Consider the following 17451-nt stretch of genomic DNA (forward strand, 5'->3'; position numbering starts at 1 on the left):
GACACGAGTAGTGTCAGAGATCCGCCACCAAAACAAGAATTTACAAGATCAGAGTGGCAGAACCCTGACAGCTTCCATGTCATTTATTTGTGTTATAACATGTTATAACATGTTTAGTTTTTACAAATTTAAGTGGATTAAACTTAAAACAATTAAGTTGTCCCTAAAAAATGCTCAAGAATTGTGATGTTTCGGCTCGATTTAAATAAGTAGCTTGAATAAGCAACAAATATCATTTTTTTGAGCGTTCCTAATCACCAACATGAAACATTTACAGATGAAACCAAAAGTTTAGATACACTTCAAAACAAAGATGGCTGTTATATGAAACCTAGGGTATTTATAGTGGCTTAGGAATCGTCTGATTGGTGAATCATACATTGAATAATGCGGGACCGGCTGCAAGCAATCATAAGCACGTGATCCTCTCCAAATTAGTTCATAAATAAACCTCACTGCAAGAAGGTCGCTGGTTCGAGCCTTGGCTCAGTTGGCGTTTCTGTGTGGAGTTTGCATGTTCTCCCTGCGTTTGCGTGGGTTTACTCCGAGTGCTCCGGTTTCCCCTCCAGTCCAAAGACATGATGTACAGGTGAAATGGGTAGGCTAAATTGTCCGTAGTGTATGAGTGTGTGTGTGAATGTGTGTGTGGGTGTTTCCCTATTGATGGGTTGCGGCTGGAAGGGCATCCGCTGCGTAAAACCTTGCTGGATAAGTTCGCGGTTCATTCCGCTGTGGCGACCCCAGAATAATAAAGGGACTAAGCCGACAAGAAAATGAATGAATGAATGAATAAACTTCACTTATTTTTCTTACCCCATTGGCAGATTATTTTGCTTGTTTTAGGAAAAAAACTCACTTGATTTTTGACAAAAAGACTAGATTTTTTTCGTATCCACAACATTTTTTTGATATTTGGACTACAAACAAGACAACAGATCTAAGTAATAAAAGCTTTTTGCAGTGTACCTCACATCAGATGCAATCAGCTGAGAAACAGTACACTGAAATCCCTAATAAGTTGACTGAACTAAATTAATTAAGTAAACTCCTTGCCTCAATTTAATTGAGTAATGGAATCTCCCAAAACTTGCATATTTAAGTTTATTTAACTTAGTACTTAGTTGGTAATCTGAACAATTTAAGTATAGTCTACAAAACCGGCAAGTTAAATAAACTTAAATATGCAAGTTTTGGGAGACTCCATCACTCAATTAAATTGAGGCAACGAGTTTACTCAATTAATTTAGTTCGGTCAACTTATTACGGTTTTCAGTGTACAGTACAGTATATGATTAATGACGGCGGCACAGTGTTGCCTCACAGCAAGAAGGTTGTTGATTCGAGTCAGTTGGTGTTTCTGTGTGGAGTTTGCATGTTCTCCTCGTGTTGGCATGGGTTTCCTGCAGGTGCTCCGGTTTCCCCCACAGTCCAAACGCATGCACTATAGGGGAATTAGATGAACTAAATGGCCATATGAGTGTGTGAATTTGAGTGTGTATGGGTGTTTCCCAGTACTGGGTTGTGACTGGAAGGGCATCCGCTGTGTGAAACATATACTGGAATAGGTGGCGGTTCATTCCGCTGTGGCGACCTCTGACAAATCACTAAGCTGAGCGAAAATAAATGAAGGAATATCATAAACGAATGCAATTCACAGGCTGTTCAGCTTACTTGAATTAAATTAATTGTTTTTCTTCTTCTTTCAGCAAATACGATGCCAGATTGTACTAAATACGTATTATGTGACTATCTAAATGAACGTTTTCTTTTTTCTATTTAGGTTTTGAACTTTGAAAGAGAGATAAAGAAAAAGAAAAAGTGTGAACAAGTTTGTGCCACTATATATTTGACCTTTCAACAATTAAAGATGTCCGACACGGAGAATTTAACCTGCACTGCCATGAACGAGGCTGGAAGAAACAGCAGCACAGCAGTTCTTAGAGTTGTAGGTAGGTTTCTTTACAAAGTCCAGTTACACTCACATGATTTTGTTTTTGCTTGACACAGTTGAAGTCAGAATTATTAGCCCTCCTGAATAATTTAAACTCACGTTTAACTGAGAGAGGATTTCTTTCTACTAATTTCTAATCATAATAGTTTTAATAACTCATCTCTAATAACTGATTTCTTTTCTCTTTGCTATGATGACAGCACATAATATTAGACTAGATATTCTTCAAGACACTAGTGTTCAGTGTAAAGTGACATCTAAAGGCTTAACTAGGGTAATTAGGGTAAAGTTAGTGTAATTAGGCAAGTCATTGTATAACAGTGGTTTGTTCTGGAGACAATCCAAAACAAATATTGCAAAAGGGGGCTAATAATATTGAGCTTAAAATGGTTTTAAAAAAAAGCTTTTATTCTAGCCGAAATAAAACAAATAAGAATTTCTCCAGAAGAAAAAACTTTATTGGAAATACTGTGAAAAATTCCTTGATCATTTGGGAAATATTTGAAAAATAAATTTACAGGAGGGCGAATAGTTTGACTCCAGCTGTATGTTTCGTGTGTTTGAGTTGCTCTCTGTGTGTCTTTGCAGAAAAACCTTACCTGGAACTCACACCCATCCTGTCCTCTGAATACAAGGGGAACGAAACGAATGTTGTGCGCATGCATGGAGATCAGCTTGAGCTCGGTGTGCACATCCAAGCATATCCAGATGTTGAATGGGCTAAATGGAAAACTCCAAGTTCAAATCACAGCTATGAGGAGACATTTCACAAGATTCACGACAGGTTAAACTGCCTTTGGTTTCTTTATACAGTATGTGTGCTTATTTATAAGGTCACTTGAGCTCAGTTTTAAAGAAATGGTGTTTTAAAGAGGACCTATTAAGAGATAAGTCCTTAATCTGTGTGTGCAGTTTGTTCATTTGTTCATTTTCCTTCGACTTAGTCCCTTTATTTACCAGGGGGCAGGGCCGGCGCTTCCATAGAGGCGACCTAGGCGGCAGAATAGAGAGGGCGGCGTCCCCAAGACTACCCTCACCACCTGCGCCCTCAGTTATATCCGCTTGTAGGGCGGTAGAATAGTGAGGGCGGCATCCCCGACACTACCCACCACATCCTCAGTTATATCCGCGTCTAGTGCGGTAGGATAGATAGGGCGGCGTCCCCGACACTACCCTCACCACCCACGCCCTCAGTTATATCCGCTTGTAGGGGGGTAGAATAGAGAGGGCGGCGTCCCCGACACTACCCTCACCACCCACGCCCTCAGTTATATCCGCTTGTAGTGGGGTAGAATAGACAGGGCGGCGTCCCCGACACTACCCTCACTACCCGCGCCCTCAGTTATATCCGCTTGTAGTGGGGTAGAATAGACAGGGCGGCGTCCCCGACACTACCCTCACTACCCGCGCCCTCAGTTATATCCACTTGTAGTGGGGTAGAATAGACAGGGCGGCGTCCCCGACACTACCCTCACTACCCGCGCCCTCAGTTATATCCGCTTGTAGGGGGGCAGAATAGAGAGGGCGGCGTCCCCGACACTACCCTCACTACCCGCGCCCTCAGTTATATCCGCTTGTAGGGGGGTAGAATAGAGAGGGCGGCGTCCCCGACACTACCCTCACCACCCACGCCCTCAGTTATATCCGCTTGTAGGGGGGTAGAATAGAGAGGGCGGCGTCCCCGACACTACCCTCACCACCCACGCCCTCAGTTATATCCGCTTGTAGGGGGGTAGAATAGAGAGGGCGGCGTCCCCGACACTACCCTCACCACCCACGCCCTCAGTTATATCCGCTTGTAGGGGGGTAGAATAGAGAGGGCGGCGTCCCCGACACTACCCTCACTACCCGCGCCCTCAGTTATATCCGCTTGTAGTGGGGTAGAATAGACAGGGCGGCGTCCCCGACACTACCCTCACTACCCGCGCCCTCAGTTATATCCACTTGTAGTGGGGTAGAATAGACAGGGCGGCGTCCCCGACACTACCCTCACTACCCGCGCCCTCAGTTATATCCGCTTGTAGGGGGGCAGAATAGAGAGGGCGGCGTCCCCGACACTACCCTCACTACCCGCGCCCTCAGTTATATCCGCTTGTAGAGGGGTAGAATAGAGAGGGCGGCGTCCCCGACACTACCCTCACTACCCGCGCCCTCAGTTATATCCACTTGTAGTGGGGTAGAATAGACAGGGCGGCGTCCCCGACACTACCCTCACTACCCGCGCCCTCAGTTATATCCGCTTGTAGTGGGGTAGAATAGACAGGGCGGCGTCCCCGACACTACCCTCACTACCCGCGCCCTCAGTTATATCCGCTTGTAGGGGGGCAGAATAGAGAGGGCGGCGTCCCCGACACTACCCACCACACCCTCAGTTATATCCGCGTCTAGTGCGGTAGAATAGAGAGGGTGGCGTCCCCGACACTACCCACCACACCCTCAGTTATATCCGCGTCTAGTGCGGTAGGATAGATAGGGCGGCGTCCCCGACACTACCCTCACCACCCACGCATTCAGTTATATCTGCTTGTAGGGGGGCAGAATAGAGAGGGCGGCGTCCCTGACACTACCCACCACGCCCTCAGTTATATCCGCGTCTAGTGCGGTAGAATAGAGAGGGCGGGGTCCCCGACACTACCCTCACCACCCGCTCCCTCAGTTATATCTGCGTCTAGGGCGGCAGAAAAGAGAGTTACCCCCCCCCCCCCCCCCTTCACGTTAGGGTTAAGGACGACGTTACCGTCCTTTGCCTAGAGTGGCAAATTCATCTTGCTCTGGCCCTGTCAGGGGGTCACCATGGCGGAATGAACCTCCAGCATATGTTTTACACAGCAAATGCCCTTCCAGCTGCAGTACTGGGAAACACCCATACACATTCATTCACACTCATACACTACCAATTTAGTTGATCAATAGCGCATGTGTTTGGACTGTGGGGGAAACTGGAGCACCAGGAGGAAACCATGCCAACACAGGGAGAACATGCAAACCACACACAGAAATGCCTACTGGCCTAGTCAGAACTCAAACCAGTGACCTTCTTGCTGTGAGGCGATAGTGCTAACCACTGAGCCACCATGCTGCCTTGATTTTATCAGCTAATTCTATCAATGTGTTTATGTTTGACAGTGATATCTACATGGCCACAATCCGGCTCAAAAATGTTGGAGCACAAGACTACGGTGACTACATCTTCAGCGCCGGCAGCACCAGTGTCAATGCCTCCATTATTTTCACAGTACACGTCTACCGTATGTATAGTTGGTTTATAAAGAACATACTGCCTCACATAGCAAATCCAAAACAGCATCATTTTTGTTCTTTCTAAACCTACAGAGAAGCCAACAACAGTTATTAAGTGGGAAAATGGAGTCGTCAGTTGCGCAGCGACTGGCTACCCCATACCTAGCATCCAGTGGTTCCAGTATGAAGTTAACAGAGCTTTGTATGTGCACTTTTTTGGGCAATTAGTTATGTAAATAGGGTTTGCTACGACATTGCTCTAATTGCTTTTGATTTGATGGCAGGTGTAGTGACAACCGTACATCAGGTGTGGAATTAATGGCCAACCAATCCATTTCTGAGCAAAGCGGAGAGTATGAACCAGTGCTGGTGAAGAGTGCATTACCAGAGATTACAGCTAATGCTGATTTAATATTTGAGTGTGTGGCAACAAACACCGCTGGAGACGATTGTGACTTCTATACCTTTACATTTTCAGGTGAGAAAGAATGTGTACCTGCTGTAGTTCAGACAAGACCACTTTTATTTGGTGGTATGGTTCCTAATTAACCGACATAGATATATACATTAGATGTCGCCTGGCCTATTGTTGTCTATTGGACGGAATGCGTCAATAGCGCCGCCATCTTGCTACAGGGTAGCGCTCCTTTTAAATGAATGCGGGACCAGGGTACAGTGGAGGACTGTGGCCATCCAAAGCCAGAGATATACACATATACATGTATATCTATGATCGGGAGTTTTCCTGGATGTTAATATGTCTTTTTTTTTCTAATTACGAAAATTATAATTTTACATTACTTTTCTACATTGATGGATCAGTGACTGCACGGGCATTCCTGACAAAAAGCTTGTGTTTGTGTGTACAGAAATGTACTATTCACCCTCCCTGTTAAATTTAATCTAATCCGTGCCCTGAATTACAGCTCCTCTCCTGCTTTCACTTCTCATACTGACGGAGGGAGCGATTCGTTTGTGAATGAATCCCCCGAACGACTCTTTCACTAACGTTAGCCGACAATAATACATGTTTCTGGCAGCGCAGCATCTCGTTGTCATATTTCTTTTGCATTTTTTGCTGATTTTATTTAACAAAACTAGCATAAGCCGAGTGTTTAGTGCGAGCTGGAGCTGCTTTGCTGTATAGTGAATGCAGTAAGAGACTGTTGTCATCAATAACGTGACCTGTTTAGCACAAAAGTTCAAAACATACAAAAACAGAAAAAAACATAATATTACCTATGAAATGTTCTGCCTTTGTGCTTTGTTTTCTTTGTTTGCTCGTTACTACACCAGTAGACAGCGCTAAAGTCCCGCATCTTCACGTAATAACACTGTCTTGACAAGTGCTGTTGAATGACATTTTCCTGGAAGCACTGTACCAGTGTGGCGGCGCTATTGACGCATGCTCAGGGTCCCTATGCGATATCTAGTGTATATATCTATGATTGACCGATTTCACACGGCCACCATTTTAAACAGCGAAATCGATGCTGCGGTGGGAAGAAACTCGGAAGTATCGCCTGAGTCACAGAGGAATGATATAAATACCTGGCTGTATATCTTTTCAGCGAAGAAAAAGTGACACAAATTAATAATTTCACCACCATTCACCGAAATGGCACTCGTTACAATAGCTAACGTTTTCTTTCCCAAGCACTCATTTTAGATGCCATTTATCAAACTCAAGTTAATGAACTGATTATTTCACTATAGACTTGTCAAGATACAAAATTTCGGTACTGAAAGGTAAAATACCCCGTCTATTTCCCGTTAACATTTAAGCTCTGTTGATGGCGTTCTTAAACAGAGCTGATTTGCCATGGTGTTCACATGCTCAACAAAAATGACTGTGATTGGCCGTGGAGGTCATCAGTTCACCATACCAATGTGGCCACTGTGCCGCCTCTCAAACTTTGTTTATATATAACATCACTAAGTAAATGAACTATGTGCATAATAGTAAAAATAACTTTAGTGAACTTAATAGTTTTAAGTTACAACGGATATACTTAAAAATTTTAAGTTAAATGAACCTAAAATTAGGTTTACTCACTTTATAAGTAGTTGCTTAATTTCCTATTTTGCTTTTGAAATGGACCTGTCTTAATGAAGCACCTTAAATGTGTTCATAAGGTCCTCGCCCTACATCGGTGTGGTCAACTTCAGTGCTAATCAGTCTTGGTCTCTCTGGAGCTCTCTCTGTGGCAACTCTATGGATGTTAATTCTCCTCTACAAGAACAGAAAGGTATCTTTTATTTACCTGAGTTATACTCACAATCATGCAAATTTAACAGTTTGTTTAACCTGATACTTTAAGGCACAGAAGTATGAGATTCAATGGAAAATCATTGAGGTAAATGATGGGAACAACTACACATTCATTGACCCCAGCCAACTTCCATACAACAAGAAACTGGAGTTTCCTCGAAATAAGCTGAAGCTTGGTACTTACACTCTCTGTTTTACTAGAGTATAATTTTGTAATGATAAGAAATAACTACTGCAAAAAAAAACAATGCTTGCACTCCAGGACAGGTTCTTGGAGCAGGAGCGTTTGGGAAGGTGGTGCAAGCAACTGCTATTGGCCTGGTCAAGGATGAAACCATCACACGAGTGGCGGTGAAAATGCTCAAGCGTAAGTTTAATTTAATTATGGCTTTTAAAATTTTTTAAATAATTTTTTATAATTATTTTTAGGGGTTTTCAACTTTAATGTGATAGGACAGTAAAGGACAGTCAGGAAAGCATTAGGAGCAGAGAGAGGGGAAGGATCGGCATAGGACCCTGAGCCGGGAATCAAACTTAGGTCACCGTGAGCACCTTGGGCCTATATGTTAACGCACTAGGCCTCTAGGCTACGCTATTGGCGCAGATGACACTAGAAATTGTTAACCCTGGGCATCCTAAACCCATGGATAAATGGAACCTGTGTCATCTGTGTCATGTTTCACAAGGCTCATACTTGGGGTTCACAAATACCCCGGGAATTCATTAACAGATGTTTCACTCCGTAACACAGGGTCATGGGCAACAGAGGTGAGCATCCATGTGCAGTTTATTAAAAAGAATCATTAGTCAGGCAACGGTCAAAACAGGAGCAAAGCGGAACATATGGGTATTCCAAGGGCGTAGACAGAAACAGGCGAAAGGTCAGAACAGGTGGCTAAACAACGATCAAAAACAGGGGTCAAAAATGTGATGAGGATAGACAAAAATAGCGTTCAGAATTTTTTTCAGAAAACAAGACTCAGCCAAGTATATGTGAAAGTAAGGTGTAAAAATAGTCCATGTAATCAGTCAATCATGGGCTTCAGCTGTGTGTCTTTGTTAGTGTCTGAATGATTGGCTGCGTCTGAAATTACATACTGCTGTACTATATATATATTATACAGTATGCGAGCTGAGTAGTATGTCCGAATTCATAGGATTTGAACAGTATGCAAACAGTATGCAAGAAGAGATTCTGAAGTGCGCATCAGAAAGACTTCTGGGAGTTGTAGTTCATATCAGTGGCAGACATGTAGTTCTTCAGCGATCTCCAAATGCTAGATCGCTGGTGATCACAACACATTCTTGTACATTCCTAAACATTTTGTCATGACTGTGTTTGTCCACCAGGTGCCACTGTAGTTCGCCAGCAACTCCCAGCGAACTACAGTGGCTTAAGAACTACGTTTCCATACATTGCGCACACACCCCGTCTTTCATATACACTGATTTGCAACCACAGCTGTCTCTGTTCACCGTTGATTACCTGGACTATTTATTCAGTCATTCATCCTCTGTTCATCAGTTCGTCGTTCGTCCTTGTTGGTATGTGTTTCCCGATTAGTCTTTTATCTTGTCAAAGTTGTTAAGTCTAGTTCTAGTTCTATCTGTTTGACTTCCTGGTTTGTTTGTTTATTTTGTTACTTTGATTTTTGTATTTTTGTCTCTGACACTGCACAATAGTCATTAAAATCTGCACTTGGATTCTACACCCGTTTTTGTTCCTGTTTGTAATCCCGTACCGTGACACATTTACATTTAGCAGACGCCTTTGTCCAAAGTGATATACAATTGTGGAGGCATTCAGCGATTCAACAAGAAAAGGCAATACACACAAGTGCTGATTATACAAAGGAACTGTTAGTGCTCAGAAGAAGCAAGTGCTAGAGTTAGGTTGTTTTTATAGATAGACAGAAAAGAGTGTTTTCTACAGGTGGTTTGTCAAGCCCACTCACCTGTGTGAGGCACACTCAGTTTGGGGTTGTCATGTACTGTGAACCTCAGGTTAACTTTCTTACTTTCTGAACCAAACAGCTAGCGCCCGCTTTGAAGAAAGAGAAGCACTCATGTCTGAACTGAAGATCTTAAACTATATTGGACCACATGAAAACATAGTCAATCTGCTGGGGGCATGCACTCAGGGCGGTAAGTCAAAGTTGTATTTCTACATTGTAGAGATGGATAAAAAAAGGCTGTCAATTAGCACACTGTTTTTCAAAGTGACTTACAGTAAAAATATTAAGTACGTTAACTAAAAATGAGTGGTAGTGTGTTAAAAAAGGTAAGAATAGAAAATACAAATGTAATTTTATTGTTGACATCTAATTAATCTAAGTATAACTCTAATTATTCTCTATCAACAACATAAATTAATGAACAAATCAATCAATAATTCAGCCAGTCTGTGAATGCTGGTGGTTTTAAATTCTTTGCTTGATGTTGATTAATCTCAGAACTTGGTCTGATTTAGGACCCATGCTGATGATCACTGAGTACTGTTGCCATGGCGACCTCCTCAACTTCTTGCGCCAACGAGTAGAAACCTTTGTGAACACTGTTCTTGGTGTTCAGAGTTTTGCCGAAGACTCAAACCTCTACAAAAATGTGACCATCCAAAAGCAACATCCCGCAAGGTTCGTCTCTCAATGTCATGTGATAATGCATTCATAAGCCAGTGTATTTTATTTAATATTTGAAATAAAAAAGTAAAAATACTGTATTATGCTAAACTCGCAAACTGAGTTGCAGCAGATTTCTAGTACATAAAGGAAAATAATTGTTGAAATTAAGGTTTGTGTGGGGCAGCACGGTGGCTCAGGCTTGCTAGTGATGGTGAAATGAAGCATACTGAACTATAGTGAGCCGTTCGACTCAATTGTATTGGACAAAGGTTTGTTACTTGAAGCTTGCCAAATGAGAGCTCCCTGAAGACCTCTGCTGGTTAAAGTGTGGGAAAGCACTGTGTTGAAAAAATGTCAACTATTTACAACCGACCAACTCACTCATGTAGTAATACAACAACAGTAATACAAACAAATTACTCAATTTTTTTAGTTAAAATTACTCAATCTCTAGTTTTTTTACCAACACAATCTCACGGCAATTGTAAACTTTTTGATTTAGTGGCTAATTTGAATGAATTCGTACAATCTAATATGTACAATTTAGTACAATTTGCTTATCACCCAATGATGGTTGGGTTTGGGGGGGGGGGTTGGGTGCCACGCGTCCTTTTTAAAATCTTACATTTTCGTACGACTGAACTCGTACAAATTAGCCACTAAACTGACAAAACGTAAAACACTTACGTTTCCTCGTGAGATCAGGCTGTTTTTTACATATAAGGTATGTTAGATTACACCACCGATGACTGTAGGAAAATCCTAGGTATTCAAAAGTATTTACTAGGGATGTAACGGTATTGTAAATACCGTCATACCGCAATAGAATTTTTTTTCGATATTACTGTAGTCGCATGACTCGGTAAAACTATAGGTCTTCTGAGAAAATTTGCTCAGGTGAATGAAGCGAACGGGAGGTAGCGGAAACTACAATTCCCATCAGCCCAGGCGTGGCCATCATCCTTTGCGGTCTGTTGTCGCTACAGATCCAGTAATGCGGAAATGGAGTGTGCTGCTAGTAGCGGGGATGAAAAAGAGCTGGAAATGATCGAACCTAAAGCGGGTGTTGTCGCCGCGCGCGTACTGATAGCGGTGTTGTCGCACGCGTACTGATAGCAGTGTTGTCGCGCGCGTACTGTAAAGCGGGGAGGGGGGGTTGAGCGCATACTCAAGAGCGGTGTTGTCGCGCGCCAACTGAAGGGCGGGATGGAGGGTGTGTCGCGGGGGCACTTTGATCATTTTGGAAGGGCACTTTCTATCCAAGACTGAAAAAGGCATGTGCACTGCACAGGTTGAGCCCTATGTGTGCACGTGCCTGCAAGTTGGGGAATACGACTAATAACAGTCATGGGGACTGCAGAAACACAGCACACTGTTCAGATTGATGCAGACATTGACTTGTACCGCAAAGAGACCTCTATCTCACTCATGGCTTGTCCTCTCAAGTGGTGGAAAGACAATGCACAACGTTACCCACTGCTGTCAACCTTGGCTAAATCATATCTCTCTGTCCCAGAAACCTCAGTCCCAAATGAGAGGGTTTTTTTCTGTTGTAGGGGACATGCCCAGAGATCCCAGCTTTTACCAGATTATACTTATATGATAATTTTCCTTAAAACCCATCTCTATCTAAGTGAGTGAGTGATTAAATGTTGAATGTGATGAGTTTTCAACAATACTAAATTGAAACTTTATTTTTTTACATGGTTTAATAATTTTTTGTTATTAAAATGGAAGTTCCTGTTTCAAAGCTTACAGATAGATGGCTAATTTGTATGTCATTGACACTCTTGGCACTTTTTTGGCGTATTTTTTGTAGTTTTGTTTTTCCTGTAAATGATTCAATAAATACCGTACCGTGCCATTCATACCGAGGTATTACCATACCGTGAAATTCTGATACCGTTACATCCCTAGTATTTACGTTTATCGTTTTCCAACCGGGGATGTCACGGTGGCGCAGCGGGTAGCACTGTCACCTCACAACAAGAAGGTCGCTGGTTCAAGCCTCGGCTGGGCCAGTTGGCATTTCTGTGCGGAGTTTGAATGTTCTCCCTGCGTTGGTGTGGGTTTCCTCCGGGTGCTCCGATTTCCCCCACAGTTCAAAGACATGCGCTATAATGGATTTTAATAAACCAAATTGGCTGTAGTGTATGAGTGAATGTGAGAGTGTATGGGTGTTTCCCAGTACTGGAATGCAGCTGGAAGGACATCCGCTGCATAAAACGTGTGCTGGAATAGATGGCAGTTCATTCAATTGTGGTGACCCCTGATAAATAAGAGACTGAGCCGAAGGAAAATGAATAAATAAATGAAGGTTTATGTGTGTGTGTCGGTTTTTGACCAAAGATTAAATCGAGTCTTAAGAGTTCATATTGATCAAAATGGGCAGACGTAAAAGACTATACTGTATATTGCTTGGGCAGAGAGCAGCTCATGTTTAATAGCTAATAGCTGTTTGATGCTATTCAATCCGATCTAATGCTTTTTTTTTGACCACCTCTGGATGTTTTATTTTTACTTCATTTTTTTAGGAATGCTTACTCTGGTTTAGACAGCTTTAGGGACACACCGTCAGGACAGATGCCAAAAGAGCCTTTTCAGGGTAAAGTAATATAGTACGCCCTTCAAATCATTCTGTGAATGAATGGCATTCTCATTATGCTAATATCTGACTTTTTCAACAGAGTCCTGTAATGAAGAATTGGAGAACATGCTGTCATTGGATAACATGGATTTGCTTATGTTCTCATATCAAGTGGCTCAGGGAATGGACTTCCTGGCTTCCAAAAATGTAACATTTCTTGGTTATATATCACATATACAGTAGGGAAATTAAGTATTGAACACGTCACCATTTCTCTCAGAAAACATATTTCTAAGGGTGCTGTTGACTTGAAATTTTCACCGGATGTTGGTAACAACCAAAGAAATCCATATATGCAAATAAAACATTATTAATTAGTTTACAAATGAAGTTATGTGTAATAAAATCTAATTATACAGGGAAAACGTATTGAACACATGAAGAAAGGGAGGTGTAGTTCGGCAGTGAAAGCCCAGACAGCAGCTGAAATCTCTCAGTAGTTCTTTAGCAGCCCTCTGCCCTTCCTCAGTGTAAATGAACATCAGCTGCTTCAGTCCAACATCTACATTAGCAGGAGGATGAAGATGAACCCAGGGTGGACATTTCAGCAAGACAATGATCCAAAACACTGCCAAGGAGACCCTTAGATGCTTTCAGAGAAAGAAAATCAAGGTATAGAATGGCCCAGGCAATCACCTGATCCGAATCCAATAGAGAACACAAAATTCTCAAGATTTGACAGACGAGACCCACAGAACCATTAAGATTTTGACACTATGTTGAAGTCTGAGAAACTCACACCTGAGCAATGCATGAGGCTTCATTCTCAAAAAGCCTTTTATACAAAGTATTAAATACATTTCAGTAGTTCAGTGCTTTCTCCTTCTGTCATTTGGGTTTTCACCAAAATCTAGTTCATTTTCATGTCAACAGACAACTTTAGAAATATTATTCCAAGGAAAAAATATGTTCAATACTTAATTCCCCCACTGCATGTATGTCAGAATTGCAGCAAGTGGATTCTATAACATTTGATTTAAAATATGATTAACAGTATAATAGAATAGTCTAAGTGTTTAATGTCTGTACAATGTTTTTATGTTTAACAGTTTTATACTCTAAAAGTAAACAATTTTAAAAGGTTTGTTGTATATAAAGTATTTGGTGTATGCCATAAAAATGCTTCTCAACCAAGACTGCATTTCTATTGGATTAGCTGTTTGTTTAATTATATACCACCCTCTGTAATTATAAGACTGTCTGTTATCAGTGTATTCACAGAGATTTGGCAGCACGGAACGTTCTAGTGGCTGACTGCCGCATTGTCAAGATCTGTGATTTCGGTCTTGCTAGAGACATCATGAACGACACCAATTATGTAGTAAAAGGCAATGTAAGTACTTACTTCATTATTTTCAATGAGAAAACAATCTGAAAAGTTGCAGTACACTCTGCCAATACACAAAGCAACTTCACAAAACTCACTGGATACTGACTTTTTATTTGTGGGTTAGTGCTACAGTGCAAAACAAGGCATTCTGATACCTTCCCAGCAGCCACAGGATGTCAACATGATGTCAGATTGGCGTTGTACCCCAACGTTGTGGGCACCTTGCATTTAGTTTAGACATGAAAATACGGTTGACGTTAGAACCCAATGTAAGGTCGACGTCAATGTTCAACGTCCAACCTAAAATCATCCAAATATCAACGTCTAGTGATATTACAGCTTGACAGTGTGTATGTTACCACTTTGACGTCTATTAGATGTTGGATTTTGGTTGCCATACCTGACAAATAAATATCAGTATTTGACATCAATCTGACATTGGTTTGAGATGTTGGCTCGATGTTGGATTTTGGTCACTTTCCAACACCTAAAAGCAACCAAATATCAACATTTTTTGGACCTCAAAATATTGTTGTCCACAGACGCTGGCTAGAGATTGAACTTTGCTTACCTGACGTCACAACCTAAATCTAACCTAATATTAACGTATTAGGACATTGTGTGCCTACTGGGTTTTCAATGAGTGGACACAACAATAAAGTATTTAGCATGCATATCTGAATGATCTCTTTAGTTTAACACCAGCAAGACGTACAAAGGTTCAATTCCCGATTGGGCCAGGTTGTATTTTTGTGTGGAGTTTGCATGTTCTCCCCGTGTTCACTGTCATCCCCTTATGATGCCAGGTTGCACCTTTCTGGAAAGGGCTATTAGAGTGATTATGGACTTTGTTGTGTATTTTGACGTGGCATTCCTTTGTTCTGTTTTACCACCACCATTTGTTTATTATCAGTATACTACCTGTTTGCCATTTAGTTCATTCATCTCCATGAGTATTTAGGTTTCGCTTTCTCTTCAGTTTCGGTTATCATCTGTGTGGATGTCTCTAATAAAACTTATGTTGGTGTTTGCCTCTTTGGATTATTAAACCTTTTTGAATTTCCCTAATCTCTCATTAACTCTTTCCTAAACAGACACATGACAAACCCACATGTATTCACAAGAATTTCTTGATTAAATCTTGCATCAGTTCCCACATTCTCCTGTCTACTATGAAATTTCTTTACATGCTGTTGCTTTGGTTTTATAGGCACGGCTGCCAGTGAAATGGATGTCACCTGAAAGCATTTTTGAATGTCTGTACACAGTCCAAAGTGATGTCTGGTCATATGGTGTCCTTTTATGGGAGATTTTTTCCTTGGGTAAGTAAATATAACACATACAAACTTACTAACAAAATGTTAGTGTACTGAGGAAAACATTTACTACAAACAAAGTGGTCTTAAGGCATTTTGTTGTCATTAACATGACTAGTATATACATATATATGTCTTGTTTTTCAAGGTATGAGTCCTTACCCCAATGTTGCGATTGATGCCCAGTTCTACAAGATGATAAAAGACGGTTATCACATGCCACAACCAGATTTTGCGCCACATGAAATGTGAGTTTATGAACATTTGTCAAGTTTGGGAAAATAAACAACAAATAGTAAGCCAATTATAAAAGTGACTTAAACTCCTGTAGGTACACTATCATGAAAATGTGCTGGAGACAGGAACCAACTACACGGCCAACCTTTGCTGACATCACAGAACTCATTGCAAAGTTACTGCCAATGCAAACCAGTGAGGTGAGCAGTCAAAATGTTCCATCTTAAAAAATTCAGCACATTCGGAAGGGCTCATCCCTATGCCCTAAGCCAGGGGTCACCAATCATAGTCCTGGAGGGCCAGTGTCCCTGCAGAGTTTAGCTCCAACTTGATCCAACTTCAACACACAAACATTTTCCAGTATATTTCTAGTATACCTAGCAAGACCTCGATTGGCTTATTCAGGTCTGTTTGATTAGGGCTAGAGCTAAACTCTGCAGGACACTGGCCCTCAAGAAACAAGTTTGTTGACCACTGCCCTAATCCCTTCGAAAGGTGTCAGTTTTGAAGGGATTAGGGCCTTGGGATAAGCCCTTCTGAATGGACACAGTGTGCAACACCAAACACCTCCCCTGTGCGACGGATTATGGAGGCCCAAAGTGTTCATGAGTTGGTTCCTTGAAAATCCTTCATTACGAAGAGCCCTTCGAAATGGCCAGTTTGGCGAACTTTGGTTTGGAACACTTCAGTATGGTGTCCATGATCATTTTCAATCCCGAGTAACCTTCGAAGGGTGATATATCCTATTTGGAGACCATATCAGCAACTCCTCAACCACATTACCATATTGCCCATTTCAAAATTCTGTTATAAACACAGGGCTATCACGCATTCTCTGTTAGATACGCATTTCAACCAGTTCACATGGTCACATGCCACAGCTTGTATTTCTCACTCTGAGATGTACATAATAACATGACCAGGTATATACAATTAATAGACAAGACAAAAGAATATGGAAGGAACTGGACTTACCGATCTGATGTTGGAATGTAACATTGCTGATCCAAGGTAAATTACATGACTCAACTGCAGATGCGTTCGACACACCTAAAAGCTAAAAGCAGATTGAAACCCACTAGCATAAGTAATTAATACACGTGAATGGATATAGTGCAACATAAACATGAAAGAACCTCTGAATGCACACTAGCTTAGTCAACATTTGAAGTGGATTAAAATCTTTCATTAAAGTTGTCCTAAATCGCGGGTTCCCAAACTCTGTCCTGGAGGGCAGATCGCTGTCCTGCAGAGTTTAGATCCAACATGCTTCAACACACCTGCCAGGGAGTTTCTAGTATACTAGTTAAGAACTTGATTAGCTGGTTCAGATGTGTCTAATTGGGTTTGGAGCTAAACTCTGCAGGATACCGGCCCTCCAGGACCAAGTTTCCAAGGAACCAATGACCACGTCCAAGTCACTTCAAACGTTGACTGTTGTATGTTGAAGTAAACAGTGCTTTTTAATAGTATAAACCCCTTGTTCATGAGTTTACTCTCACTGTAATTTTATAAAATGGTTGATTTCAAAGCAGATTGGCAGTCTTTATTGTAGGGATAGAAAGAAATGGAGGTTTGGGAACTAGTACTTAAGATGGTAAGGAAACAGTGTTAATGGAACTGTAGGATAAAGGGAAATGGAAGAGAATAATGAATGATTAGGTAGGTTGATTGGGTGTCCTACAATGATGCCATCAGGGGATACCATCTCTGTAATGTTTTGGTAGAGTGACCACCCCGCTCCCCCCTATTTCAACCTAGGAGGGAAGAGAAGGTTACAAGGATAGGGAGAGAGGTGGTGTTTGAGAGAACAAGATGAACAGTGCTATGGCAGATT

At 41.6% G+C, this 17451-nt stretch overlaps 1 protein-coding gene across 3 annotated transcripts in view; it reads left to right on the forward strand.

The window, feature by feature from the left end:
* Positions 1-17451, forward strand: part of csf1rb (colony stimulating factor 1 receptor, b) — a 38950-nt gene that overhangs the window by 18013 nt on the left and 3486 nt on the right. For all 3 annotated transcript variants that reach the window (XM_073935528.1, XM_009295703.5, XM_073935527.1), the window contains 16 exons: positions 1781-1949; positions 2540-2735; positions 5078-5199; positions 5285-5393; positions 5476-5669; positions 7328-7440; positions 7513-7639; positions 7726-7830; positions 9498-9608; positions 9934-10096; positions 12619-12689; positions 12772-12878; positions 13942-14064; positions 15272-15383; positions 15526-15625; positions 15709-15814. In XM_073935528.1, the coding sequence (XP_073791629.1) occupies positions 1781-1949; positions 2540-2735; positions 5078-5199; positions 5285-5393; positions 5476-5669; positions 7328-7440; positions 7513-7639; positions 7726-7830; positions 9498-9608; positions 9934-10096; positions 12619-12689; positions 12772-12878; positions 13942-14064; positions 15272-15383; positions 15526-15625; positions 15709-15814 (2028 nt within the window). The remainder of the gene's footprint in view (positions 1-1780; positions 1950-2539; positions 2736-5077; positions 5200-5284; positions 5394-5475; positions 5670-7327; positions 7441-7512; positions 7640-7725; positions 7831-9497; positions 9609-9933; positions 10097-12618; positions 12690-12771; positions 12879-13941; positions 14065-15271; positions 15384-15525; positions 15626-15708; positions 15815-17451) is intronic.

Source organism: Danio rerio, chromosome 21, assembly GCF_049306965.1.
Source record: "Danio rerio strain Tuebingen ecotype United States chromosome 21, GRCz12tu, whole genome shotgun sequence".
In the NCBI taxonomy this organism is placed as follows: domain Eukaryota; kingdom Metazoa; phylum Chordata; class Actinopteri; order Cypriniformes; family Danionidae; genus Danio; species Danio rerio.